This window comes from Rhinoraja longicauda, chromosome 10 (genome assembly GCF_053455715.1).
Source record: "Rhinoraja longicauda isolate Sanriku21f chromosome 10, sRhiLon1.1, whole genome shotgun sequence".
Lineage (NCBI taxonomy): Eukaryota > Metazoa > Chordata > Chondrichthyes > Rajiformes > Arhynchobatidae > Rhinoraja > Rhinoraja longicauda.
The window spans coordinates 29,646,824-29,661,058 of NC_135962.1; the positions used below are offsets into that span (position 1 = coordinate 29,646,824).

At 41.4% G+C, this 14,235-nt stretch overlaps 1 protein-coding gene across 1 annotated transcript in view; it reads right to left on the minus strand.

Moving 5' to 3' along the window:
• The window catches only part of baz1a (bromodomain adjacent to zinc finger domain, 1A), a 75,355-nt gene that overhangs the window by 21,409 nt on the left and 39,711 nt on the right, over positions 1-14,235 (minus strand). Inside the window, exons 20-22 of the mRNA XM_078406542.1 lie at positions 8,969-9,159; positions 6,990-7,132; positions 4,820-4,909 (exon numbers count right to left, since the gene is read on the minus strand). Of these exons, the coding sequence (XP_078262668.1) occupies positions 4,820-4,909; positions 6,990-7,132; positions 8,969-9,159 (424 nt within the window). The remainder of the gene's footprint in view (positions 1-4,819; positions 4,910-6,989; positions 7,133-8,968; positions 9,160-14,235) is intronic.

Here is a 14,235-nt window from a genome sequence, read left to right on the forward strand (position 1 = left end):
AGCCACTGGTTTTATCTGCGACATTCCTAAGATTAAGGCACCCGTTCCACCATTACCAACTTCTCCTTCCAACCAATTCCCAAACTTGTAACATCTTTTGATGACATTTTGTATTTATCCCCTCTCACCTTGTGATTCATTGTTGTGTAACCATTCTCATGCCACCCAAATTAGTTTAAATCCAGATGCAAGCATTCTTGTGAAGGCATTTGGCCCGACCCAAATTGGGGGCAACCTGTACAGGTTGTAGTTTCATCATGTCCTAGAATAGATCCCAATATTTCAAGAATCTGAAGTCCTTCTCATGCATAATACTAGATGCATGCGGTGTAATCCTGTTACTAGATATCCTAGCATGTTGTACTGGGAGTAAATCAAAAGATATCCACATTTTCCTAGCTCCTGAAAATCTATTTTGTAGGACCTCAACTTACATACTGATATCATAGGATTCAACAAGCAACAGAACTTCTTACTATTCCCCTTTTCCACACAGATGCTTTTGTACCCAGGAATGACAAAACCCACAACTCATTTACGAGTGCTAAAAGATAATATAGGAGGGAGGGCTTTAAATATCTGGATCAATGGGACCACTTCTAGAAAAGCTGGGAACTATCCAACCTGGAAAGATTGCACCCAAGCAGAAACGGGACTAACCTCCTTGCTGGTAAGTTTGCAAGTGCTTTTGAGAAGGGTTTAAACTAATTTGGCAGGGTAATAGCATACAAGATAGTTGCAGAATACAGTCAACTAGCAAACCAAGTTTGCTGGAGGTATAATACAGGATTCACTCCTATAGGCAGCATGAGACAGAGGGTCAAATATTCGCAATTCAAAGATGACAGTTATATTAATTGGGGATTTGATCATTGTTAATTGAGATCATTTAATATGAAAGGCTGAGAGGGTGGAATTTATAAAATTCACCCAAAAGTCTTTTTTTTGTCAATCGTTTGACGAGACAAGTGGTAGTACTAGGGTTATTCTTAATTAATGTAGTTGGGCAGGTGGTAAGGATGGTCCTGTAGTGGCCTGATCCGCCACAGTCCACAAATTAAGATCTTGGATTTGTAGAATGGGGGGGGGGGGGGGGGGGGAAGCGGCCATTTTTAATAAGATAGGATCTGGCAAATGTAGTCTGCAAGCATCTACTTGCAGGCAGGTTTAAAAGCTACAAGTGGTAAGCATTTAATTATGAAATAGTGAGAGTTCAGGGGTATTTTGTTCCAAGGGTGAAAGAAAATGATGTCCAGAGAACACTGGATGTCAAAGACTGAACAAAGAAAAAAGCAGGTAGATGAACTGGAAACAAGGAAAGCCTTCAGGAGTACAGTAAGTTAGAGATATGCTTAAAGAGACCAGGAAAAGACAGAGGGGACATGAAATATCTCTAATAGGCAGGAAATAATGAAAATCTCAAAGCTTTTTAAATGCATTACAGGGCGAGGATAAGTAGGAGAAGAGTGGGCTCAATTAAAGATTGAAGTGACAATTTGTATGCAAAGTCGGACAACCAAGATAAAATCTTATCCAATAAGCTGACTAATATTCTACATAGGTCAATTTTAACTGAAGAAGTGGATGTGGGGAAGAGAAATTGGTAAAATATTACATGTTAGCACTGCAAAGGAGGAAACATCAAGCATCTCTAGAGCCTAAATGTTGGATAAACAGAAGGATGCAAGGGGAGGCAATTAAGGAGACTGATGGTGCCTGGAGGGATTTTGTTAAATATTTGCAGGCTGCAGGAGAGGTACCAGATGACTGGGGAACAATAAATGGGGTATCTTTATTCAATGATAGGAGGGATAAGTATATTAATTTACCATCGGTGGTTTGATCGTTATTGGAAAAAGTCATGAAGGAATAGGACTAATTTATGAAAAAAAGACAAAGTGCTGGAGTAACTCAGCAGGTCAGGCAGTATCTTTTGAGAACAAGAATAGGTAACTTTTCAGGTCAGGATCCTTCTTCAGACTGATTGTTGGGGAAGAAGCTGTAAGAGAAGAGGGCTAGGACAAAATGTATAGGAAAGAACTGTAGATGCTGGTTTAAATCGAAGATAGACACAAAATGCTGGAGTAACTCAGTGGGACAGGCAGCATCGCTGGAGAGAAGGAATGGGTGAGGTTTCAGGTCGAGACCCTTCTTCAGACTCTTTCTTTCGTATGTCAACTACAACATTCAAAAGTGGCAATTGGTGCTTCAGAGTACTGTAGTTGACATTTTGCTGCAAATTTTGCCAGTTCCGTAGAACTACCCAGGGTGGACGACGAGGACGTAAAGCAGCTCCCACCCCCTTCTTCAGACTGATGTCAGGGTGGTGGGCGGTACCGAGATAAAATGTAGTCGGAGACAGGAAGAATGGCCGGAGAACTAGGAAGGGGGAGGGGATGGAGAGGGAAAGCAAAGACTAGCAGGAGGAATCAGAGGGAGAGCAGTGAGAGAGGATGTTACTGAACTCAGAGAACTTTTTCAAAGCAGACATACCTTGAGAAGATTTTGTAGTGGAGTAGACAAAATGTGCAGGAAGGAATTGCAGATGCTGGTTTAAATCAAAGATAGACACAAAATGCTGGAGTAACAGCAGGATCTGCAGCATCTCTGGAGAGAAAGAATGGATGACCTTCCTTCAGACTGATGTCTGGGGAATGGGGTAGGACAAAGCCTGGCAAGTGATAGGTGGATGCAAGTGAGGGAGGTTTTTGAAAGGCGGATGGTTGGACAAAAGCCAGGGATGAGAAGACAAAAAGGTGTGAGATAAGGATAGAAGAGATGCAAAATTGTCAAGCCAGAAATGGAATGCAGATGGAAGGGGAGAAGTGTGTGTGAGTCCAGGTGGGGCATAGGAAAAGGAGGGGGGGGGGGGGGGGGGTTGATGTTTGTACACTAGTTACGTAAAATTGAAGAATTCAATGTTCATACCATCAGGTTTTAACCTATCCTAGTGGAATACGAAGTGCTGTTCCTCCAGTTTACATGTGGCCTCAACCCAGGCAATGGAGGCGGCACAGGACAGAAAGATCAGTACAAGAATAGGAATTAAAATGGTGAGCAATTGGGAGACCCAGCAGATCATGGTGGATCGAGTGCAAGTGTTCGACGAAATCTTCGCCAAGTCTACGCTTGATCTTGCGAATGTAAAGGAGGCCACACCAGAAACACTGAATACAGAAGGAAGTGTTTGTGTACCTCTATCTCACTTGGAAGGACTGTTGTGGTCCCTGTATGGATGTGATGGAGGAGGTATGGGGACTGGTGTTACATTTCCTGTGGTTGTAGGGGGTGGTACGTGGGAAGGGGCGTGGTTTGGGTGGGACGGAATTTGTGAACCAAGGAATTGCGGAGGGAGCAGTGTCTGCGGAAGGCAGAAAAGGGTGGGATGGGAAGATGTGACTGGTGGTGGGATCAAGTTGAAGGTAGTGGAAATGTCACAGAACAATGTGTTGAATGCAGAGACTGGGATTTGAAATCAAGGACCAATGGAAGGAGGGAGAGCAGAACTATGGGATACAAAATACAAGGATGAGGGACCCATCTATGACAGCAGGGGGGAATCCACATTTTCCAAAGAAAGTGAACCTCGGATGTACAAGAATGGAAAACCTCATCTTGGGAGCAGATGTGGCGCAGATCTATACTTCACAATGCAGGAATTAATCAATGGAATTCATGTCCTATCAAGAAAAGCTAAAAGCTAGACTGTGGGCTTTTGTTCATCAGTGCAAAGGAACAAGATTATATTCAAACACAAGATCTAAACATACTTAATGTAGATGTTAAGGTAAAATTGAATTTTCTTTTTGAAGAGGACAAGGCAGTTAATTTAATCTATACGGACTTCAGTAAGACCTTTGAGCAGTTTCCACATGGAAAGAATTAGAGCCCACAGGAGCCAAAGGAATTTAGCAAATTGGATTCAAAATTGCCCGCATGATAAAAAAGAGGACAATGGTGCAGTTTTTTTTGCAAATGAAATGCTCTGTACTACAGGGATCAGTGTTGGATAAGAAGTTAATCCTGACAAGTGCACGGTGATGCACGTTGGGAGGTCTAATAAGGGTACACCATGAATAGTTGGACTCTAGGGAGTATTGACAACCAGAGGGATCTTGGTGTACAAGTTAAGATTGGTGAAGGTGTCCACATTGGTAGATAACATGAAAGCAGTATAGAGGATACTGGCTTTCATCAGGCAGGGTATAGAATACAAAAGCAGCAAGGTTATGGTGCAAGTCTATAAAGCATCGGTTAGGACATGGGTGGAGTATCTTGCGCACCTCTGGTCACAACACAATAGAAAAATGCTTTTGCACCAGAGAGCGCACAGAGGAAATGCATCAGGATATAGCCTGTGATCAAAAGTTTTCACAAGTTTCACAGGGCAGGCTGGGGTTGTTTCCTGTGAAGCAGAGATGCCGCGGGGTGACAAATACAAATCTGCATGATTTAGTTCATTCTGTGATGCAGAATTTGTAATATAGAACCAAACGATCTACATTAAAGCATATTTTCTAATCCTTAGGAAATGTTTGCTAAATTTGCATCATCTATTGGTCTCAGAAATTAATACATCAGCATAACAATGTTGGCATTGCATAATAATTGGTCAGTTAAACTCTCAACATTTCTCATATGCCTCATCAAGCACATATCAGTTAATACCAATAGCCTTTGAACTTGCACTTGCAGGCAGACATATGTTAGATTCTTTTAAATATTTGAAAATTGTGCCGTCTCCAACAAGGTCAAAAATGTTTGTATCTGAAAATTTCAAACATTCTTTGCAAGTGACTCAGAAGACCTAAATACATACCATCTTTCTCACTGGCTTGATCTTCACTTCTTTTCTTATCATCTTTCTTCTTCTTGTCTTTATGCTCTTTTTTTATATCATCCGAGTCCCCTTTCAAGCAAAAACATTTCTAATTTAATAACTTACAATATTTAAAACACTTGAAACGGTAAAACTCAAAGGCTGAACTGCAACAAGGGAACCTGTTCATTGAATGCTTTGGCAAGCTTAAGTTGTGTTGCAGAGCTCCTCATCCAAAATGCAACTGGAAATTTCAGAGAATAGTACAGCACCAGAATAAGAACTTAAGGATAATGTTTGCATCAAACACGATGCCAAATTATACTAACCTGCAGAAACAAGGAACTGCAGATGCTGGTTTACCAAGAAAATGCACAAAATGCTGAAGTAACTCAGCGGGTCAGGCAGTATTCCTGGGGAACATAGAGTGATGGCATTTCGGGTCAGGACCCTTCTTCAGACCGATGGTCCCAAGATGCAAGTGATCAATACCCCTCCATTCTCTTTATGTCCATGTGTCATTTCAAAAGCCTATTAATTGCCTCTATCTTATCTGCTACCACCACCACCACTCTTGGTAGCACATTCCAGGCACGGTGTGAAAAGCCTGCACTGCACATCCCCCTTAAACATAACCTCTCTCACATTAAAGCTAGGCCCTCTAATCTCAGACATTTCCACAATGGGGAAAATGGTTCTGACTATCTACGCCTCTCATAATTTTATATACTTCTATTTGGTCTCCCGTCAACATCCAATACTCTGGAGAAAACAATCCAAATTTTCCCTTTTAGCTAATACCCTCCAATCCAGGCAGCATCCCAGTGAACTAATTCTAACCCTTTCCAAAGCCTCGACATTCTTCCTGTAATGGAGTGATTAGAACTGCCTCAAATGTAACCTATCCAAAATCCTATAAAACTGCATCATGACTTCCTGATTATTATACCTAATGCTCTGACCGTTGAAGGCAAGCATACCATATGCCTTCTTTACTGCTATCAACTTATGATGCTACTCTCAGGGAGCTAGAACATATAGATAACACTTTAAAACACGATTTTCCATATACGAGAAGTAGAATAATTTTTAGAATGCATTAAATTAAATTTGCACCTTGGTATCACATTAAAGCTTATTAGAAGCACATCAAAGATGGCGAGGGGGCTTGGTAAGGTGGGAGGAGAAAGAAACAAACACTGATCATTGCTGGAATATCAATGACCAGTACTGTATTGCACAATGTTAATTACATGCATATAGACTTACATAGTTCGTAAGATGTTTCATCACAGAGTCACAACCCAATTCAAAGCCCTCTGAACTTTGCTATTTGACTGGGTATATTTTTGAAAGCATATCTGCCATTTTGTAAATCAATAGCTCGATCATTTTGGCTAATTCTTTCCCTCAATTATAAAGATAATATTCACGCTAAAATGTTACTTCAAGTAAGCTCCCTATAGAATGACAAATGATGAATTGATACAGAAGCACGAGCCCCATATTAAGCAAGAGCAGCAAACCCATTCAATTTTTTTTAAACAGGGCACAGGGAAACTTTAGTACTGAAGTTGAGAGCGAGAGCTGTGGTGGAAGGCAACATCAAATTTGTGTTGTTTTGGGGTAACTAGCAGAAAATTCATCTTCGAAAGTTAGCCTTAACTGATACAAAAAAAAAGACTCAAACTAATTTTTTCAAACAATCTTTTAAACTACCAATGTTCTTGGTTTATTATTATTAGTTAATAACAAAGGTAACCAAGAAAATAATTTTACAAAGTTTATTTAACTCCTTTCAACAGGATAAATTGGACTTTATTATAAACTCAAATCATTCAACCAGTTTCAGTAAATATTCTGCAAAGCTCTAAGTATCTCATCCTCCTGGCAACCCATAGATGATCAGGTACCCTTGGTTTCCTATTTGGCTTCCAAAGGACAGCATCTAAAAGAAACATAGTTCTACCCTTTGGAAAACATTTTATGAATATACGAATATTTATTGAGTTAAAGGTCAACCGAGTGAAAAAAGTGCAAATGCAATAGGATCTTGAGAAATTCTCTCAATCCCTTACAAGTATAGTTTCTAATGTTAAACACAAGGACTTAAGCCAAGGGTCGATTTGAAATTTAAATCTGTTCATTGAATTATTAAAATATTACCAACCCAATGGTGGCTTCAGGAATTTGCGTTCAATTCCCTGTTCCAACTGAAACAAAGCAACAGCCAGGTAGCGCACCACAGTTATTACTTGTCGGGAAGAATTAGGACTGGTAGAACTTCTTGTTTCAATCTTGGGTTCCAAAGGCCTGTAACAAAGAAAACTACTGTCAGTGCCACATTAATGAGCTTTAGAGTACAAAAATACTTTGCCATCAATGCATCTTGGGCAAATTCTTTGAATCTACATCACAGAATTAAACCCTCCCATGTGTTGTACGGTTGACTATGATCTTCTCTAATTGCACGTACTGGATGTGACTATTTGCCTATTGGGAGTGATCACAGTTAAGATTCCAATTTTATTGTGTATTTTATTGCACAATAAAATGTTATGACCGTGGAGAGTGTTGTATAACAGAGAGACCTATGGATGCAGGTACTTAGTTCCCTGAAAGTGGCAACATAAGTGTGCTGAAGGCCACAATTGGCATGCTTTCCTTCATCAGTCAGGGCATCAGCATAATAGTTGGGACGCCATGTTGTAATCGTGCAGGTCATTGGTTAGATCACACTTGTCGAGTATGGCATGCAGTTCAGATCACCCAGTGAGAGGAAGAATGTCATTAAACTGAGTATAGAAAAGATTCAAAATTATGCCACTGGGACTGGTTGGTATAAGAGACTGGGTTGTCTGGGACTTTTTTTCCTGGAGCACTGGAAGTTGAGGGATGACCTCAGGGGTATGTAAAAGCACGATGGACAAAGATAAGATGAATAGGCAGTTTTGTTCCCCTAGAGAGGAGAAAAGCAAAATCAAATACTGGAAAATATACATTTAAGGTGAGAGAAGAACAATTTAAAGGGGAACTGCCGGGTAATTTTCTCCACAGAGGGCTTTGGATATTTGGAATGAGTTGCAAATATATGAATATCTCTACAGGTATAATTACAATGTTTAAAACACATTTAAACAGGTACACGGATAAAAAAGGTTCAGAGGGATGTGGGACCAGTTTAGATGGGCACTTGGTTGGCCTGGAAGAGTTGGGCCAAAGGGCCTAGTTCCATGCTGTATAATTCAGACTCAACAAGGATTTGTTAGAATTCCCATCATTAAATTGGGGAATCTACCCTGTTCCAGTGCTCAGTTAGAGACTGCAGGAATCAAAACTGCAGATATGAAAACAGAAAATATTGGAATGTTCAGCACATCAGGCAGCTTCTAAACAAACTGAAACAAAGTTAATATTTTAGTTTGAGGGCCCTTCGTCAGAACTGGTAAAAGTTATGCACGTTCATGTTTGAACATTCATACAAGGGCAGGAAAAGATATCATCAGGAAAAGGGTGTAAGACTAGAAGATGAAGGGTAGGTAATCAATGGCAGCTAATCTCCATTTGGAACAGAGGTCAAAGAAATTAAAAATAAACTGCTGGAATTGAACTTAAGAACACCAAAGCAGTTGGAAATTAAAAATAATCCTTGGAAAGCAGCTTAGACAATATCTGTGGAGAGAGAGAGAAAAACTGGAAATACATCAAAATTAAAAAGATAAATTGTAGATGTTGAAAATCTGAAACAAAAACTGAGTAATAGAAGCAATAGGAGCTCGTGAAACTGAGCTACACAGGGTTCTTCCGTTTAAGATGCAAAACACGCCCTTCAGGTTCAACCTTTGTTAAGCCTGTAACTCATTAACATCTCAGGAGCACGTAGGTGGCAATTTTCATTTGGCAAACATATGCCAATTCTGTTAGATATGCAAAGACTGGTCCCAGATAATGTAAATTGCTTGAGCCCATACTAGTAAGGAGATTTGCCATAGCATGGCTTGAGAAAACATCAAAATAAGTTTAGATACAGTATAAGATACTATAACAATATACCAAATTTAAAAAAGCATAATTTTTTATCCCATCAAAACTTAAAACACTCAGCTAAATTTTCTGTTCATATATTTACAAAATAAAAATGAGTTATACCCAGCTTTGGTGTGATATCCATTGGTCCTGCCATCAAGCTCCGTGGATTCTTCCCTTTCAATTTTAATATCTCCATTTTCCTTCACATCATTTTCCAGTAACCGAATGCTATTGTGTGTTGGAAGTGCTTTGCTCAATAGTTGATACTGCCCTGTTTCCAGTGCTGCTCTCCATGCGCACCGCTCCATCACCTGCTCATAGGAAAGTTTTATACATGCATTTTTAACAAATGGTTTGATTCACTCCTCCAGTCAGAATTTACACTTTTGCTACAAATTGTGCAATTGGAAATAAATACATACTCCAAAAATATGTATACAATAAAGATTTAATTATACAATGTGCACAACTGCTTACCTTTCTAATTATTTAATGTGGGCTAGGATTTTACTTTCAGCCATGTTTAAAGTAAACAAATTTGTATATTTAGTACCAATTAATGGGTGTTTTTGGACATAGATGATATCTCCACCACATGTATTAAGCAACGACGAAGCGAAAGGAGAACGTTTACTCGTTTAGCCTTTTTATGGAAAAGCTCTTCTGGCTTCAAATTCTCATGCACGATGTGCTGACATTTGCTTTTTAGAAGTCCTGTATGCTTTCAAGCATGCTTCGCTTTTTCCTTCATAATCTCTTAAAAGAACTCATGTCCGCACTTTCCCCAATTCTATAACATGTAATTTTTTGCAGCTGTTTCTGATATAATTTTCCTACATTCCTACATTCATTTCTTACCAGTGCTTCTACCAGCTGAACTCCTCCCCACTTTTAATACAAAACAATCTTCCATTCATTATACAACCTAAATACTTACTAGCCCCTTCATGAATAGTTTCCCAAAAACCCAATCACAGAAATATTCACCAATAAAAGCTTATTCTGCCATTGATTGAGATTGTAACTACGGAACCATAGGACATATACAGTGCCCTCCATAATATTTGGGACAAAGACCCATCATATATTTATTTGTGTCTGTACTCTATAATTTGCAATTTATAATAGAAAAAAAATCACATGTGGTTAAAGTGCACATTGTCAGATTTTAATAAAGGCCATTTTATACATTTTGGTTTCACCATGTAGAAATTACAGCAGCGTTTATACGTAGTCACCCCCCCCCCCCCCCTTCCCATTTCAAGGCACCATAATGTTTGGGACACAGCAATGTCATGTAAATGAAAGTAGCCATGGTCAGTATTTTGTTGCATATCCTTTGCATGCAATGACTGCTTGAAGTCTGCGATTCATGAAAATCACCAGTTGCTGGGTGTCTTCTCTGGTGGTGCTCAGCCAGGCCTGTATTGCAGTCATCTTTAGCTTATGCTTGTTTTGGGGGCTAGTCCCCTTCAGTTTTCTCTTCAGCATATAAAAGACATGTTCAACTGGGTTCAGGTGATTGACTTGGCCACTCAAGAATGGACCATTTTTTTAGCTTTGAAAAACTCCTTTGTTGCTTTAGCAGTATGTTTGGGATCAATGAACCACCAGCCAATGAGTTTTGAGGCATTTGTTTGAACGAGCAAATAGGATGTGTCTATGCACTTCAGAATTCATTATGCTACTACCATCAGCAGTTGTATCATCAATGAAGATAAGTGAGCCAGTACCTTCAGCAGCCTTCATCTTAGTATCACCCACAAACTTGCCCACAAAGCCATCAATTCCATCCTCCAGATCATTAATATATATAACAAGAAATGTAGATGCTTCACTGACCCCCGCAGAAAACTACTAGGCACCCACTTTTTGCCTTCTGCCAGTCAATCTCCTATCCATGCTAGTACCTTGCCTCATATACCATGGGCTTCCATTTTGTTTAGCAGCCTCATGTGAGACACCTTAAAGACCTTCTGAAAATCCTAGTAAACAACATCCACTGACTCAATTGGCCAGTCACTCTACACTTCCATCCCCCACAAGGATGGTCTCGAAGCCCTCCGTTTCTTCCGACCATAGAACCAGCCAATCCCCATCTACAAACACTCTCCTCCACCTAGCATAGCTGGTTCTTACCCTTAACAACTTCTCCTTTGACTCCTCCCACTTCCTCCAAACCAGAGGCGTAGCTATGGGCACTCGCATGGGCCCTAGCTACACCTGCCTCTTTGTCAGGTACGTCGAACAATCCCTGTTCCGGGCGTACACCGGCCCCATCCCCGAACTCGACCTCCGCTACATCGACGACTGCATTGGTGCTACCTCTTGTACCCATGCAGAACTCACTGACTTCATACACTTCACTTCCAATTTCCATCTTGCCCTTAAATATACCTGGACTATCTCCGACATCTTCCTCCCGTTTCTGGACCTCACCATCTCCATCACAGGAGACAGACTAGTGACTGACATCTACTATAAACCCACTGACTCGCACAGCTATCTGGACTACACTTCTTCCCACCCGGTCCCCTGCAAAAAGTCTATCCCCTACTCCCAATTCCTCCGTCTACGCCGCATCTGCGCCCGGGACGAGGTGTTTCACACTAGGGCATCAGAGATGTCCTCATTCTTCAGGAAACGGGGCTTCCCCTCTTCCATTATAGATGAGGCTCTCACTAGGGTCTCTTCTACATCCCGAAGCTCCGCTCTTGCACCCCCTCCCCCCACGTAACAAGGACAGAATCCCCCTCATTCTCACCTTCCACCCTATCAGCCAGCGTATCCAACAAATCATCCGCCAACATTTCCATCACCTACAATGGGACCCCACCACTGGCCATATCTTCCCATCCCCTCCCCTTTCTGCGTTCCGTAGAGACCGTTCCCTCTGTAACTCCCTGGTCCACTTGTCCCTTCCTACCCAAACCACCCCATCCCCGGGCACTTTCCCCTGCAACCGCACGAGATGCAACACCTGTCCTTTACCTCCCCCCTCAACTTCATCCAAGGACCCAAACAGCCTTTCCAGGTGAGACAGAGGTTCACCTGCACCTCCTCCAACCTCATCTATTGCATCCGCTGCTCCAGATGCCAACTTATTTACATCGGCGAAACCAAACGCAGGCTCGGAGATCACTTCGCTCAACACCTGCGCTCGGTCCGCGTTGGCCAATCTGATCTCCCGATGGCCGAGCACTTCAACTCCCCCTTCCAGTCCCAGTCTGACCTTTCTGTCATGGGCCTCCTCCAGTGCCATAGTGAGGCCCACCGGAAATTGGAGGAACAGCACCTCATATTTCGCCTGGGCAGCTTGCAGCCCAGTGGTATGAACATTGACTTCTCCAACTTTAGATAGTCCCTCTGTCCCTCTCTTCCCCTCCCCCTTCCCTGTTCTCCCTCTATCTTCCTGTCTCCACCTATATCCTTCCTTTGTCCCGCCCCCCTGACATCAGTCTGAAGAAGGGTCTCGGCCCGAAACGTCACCCATTCCTTCTCTCCTGAGATGCTGCCTGACCTGCTGAGTTACTCCAGCATTTTGTGAATAAATACCATTGTCTATCATGGTTACTTCTTCAAAGAATATCAACAGATTTTTTAGGCAAGATCTCCTTCACAAAACTATGCTGCTTCCAAGTACCCTGAAACCTCATCCTTAATGATAAACTCCAAAATCTTTACCAACCACTGAATCTAGGGTAACCAGCTTATAATTTCCTTTCTTTTGCCTCATTCCTTTCTTAAACAGTGGGGGTACACTTGCGATTCTCCATTCCCCTGGAACCATTTTGTTTTTAGATTGTTTTGAATAGGGACAGGTCTGGGTGTTGGGGAAAGACTTAATTGAGGCAAGGCAAATTAAAATGTCATTAAGCAAGAGCAAATGTGTGTAGATTGGGAGCATTTGTTATTGGGCAACTCAACAGAAAACAACGTGTAGGATCAGCATGTTCCAGTGAGCAGGAGGGGTAAAGATGGCATGATAAGGGAACTGTGGATGACCGATGAAGTTGTAAAGTTGGTCAGGAAGAAAAAGGAGGCATATGTCAGGTTTAAGAAGGTGGCATCAGATAGGGTTTGAGGAATATAGAGTATGAAAGAACTCAAGTGGCAATTAGAAGGGCCAAAAGAGGCAATGAAATGTAAATGGTGAGAAGGATTAAGGAAAGTCCCAAGGTTTTTTATACGTATGTTAATCCATGCTTGGAGTTGGAAGATGTAGGTGAGGAACTAAACGAGTACTTTGCATCTGAATTCACCAAGTAGGACTTCGAGGACAGTGAGATCAGTGTGGAGTAAATATGCTGGGGCAGTTTGACATTGAGAAGAGCTGATGCTGAGGCACTTTAAGAACATTAAGGTGGATAAGTCCCCAGGGCCCGATGGGATCTATCCCAGGTTATTGAAGGAAGCAAGAGAGGAAATTACATGGTCCTTGACAATGATCTGTTTCTTCCGTGGCCACAGGCGAGGACCTGGAGGACAAGAGAGTGGCCAATTTTGTTCCTTTGTTTGAGAAAAGTCGAGAATCCAGAGAACTATAGGCCAGTGAGCCTCAGGTCAGTGTTAGGGAAACTATTGAAGAGAATTCTTCGAGATTGGATTTACTCCCATTTAGAAGAGAATGGGCTAATTAGGTATAGCCAGCATGGCTTGATGAAAGTAGGGAAGTGGATGTTGTATACATGGATTTTAGTAAGGCTTTTGATAAAGTCCCTCATGGTAGGCTGATCTAGAAGATTAAAGTGTATATGATTCATTATGACTTGATCATATGGATTCATAACTGGCTTATTCATAGAAGATATAGGGTTGCGGTGGAAGGTAGATATTCTGGCTGTAAGTCTGTGTCCAGTGTTCTGTAGGGATCTGTGCTGGAACCTCTGCTGTTTGAGATATATATATATAAATGACCTAGACATAAATGTATTTGGGTTGGTAACTTTGCTGACGCCACCAACCGTGGAGGAATAATAGACAGTGAGGAATGCTGCGAGTAAATACAACGGGATATAGATCAGCTGCAGAAATGGCAGGTGGAGTCACACCCGAGCAAGTGAGAGGTTTTACACTTTGGGAGGTTGAATGCAAGGGGAAAGTATACAGTTAATGGCAAGACCCTTAACAGCGTTGAAGTTCAGAGGGATCTTGGAGTCTAAATTCATAACTCACTAAAGGTGGCAGCACGTGGACAAGGTGGTAAAGAAGATGTATGGTATGCTTGGTTTCATTGCTATGGGCATTTAATACAAGAGTCAGGAAGCCATGATGCAGTTCTAAAATTTAGGTTTGGTTGCATTTAGAGCATTGTATTGCAAGCAGTTCTGGTTATCCCATTACAGGAAAGATGTGGAGGCTTTGGAGAGAGTGTCAAGGAGGTTTAC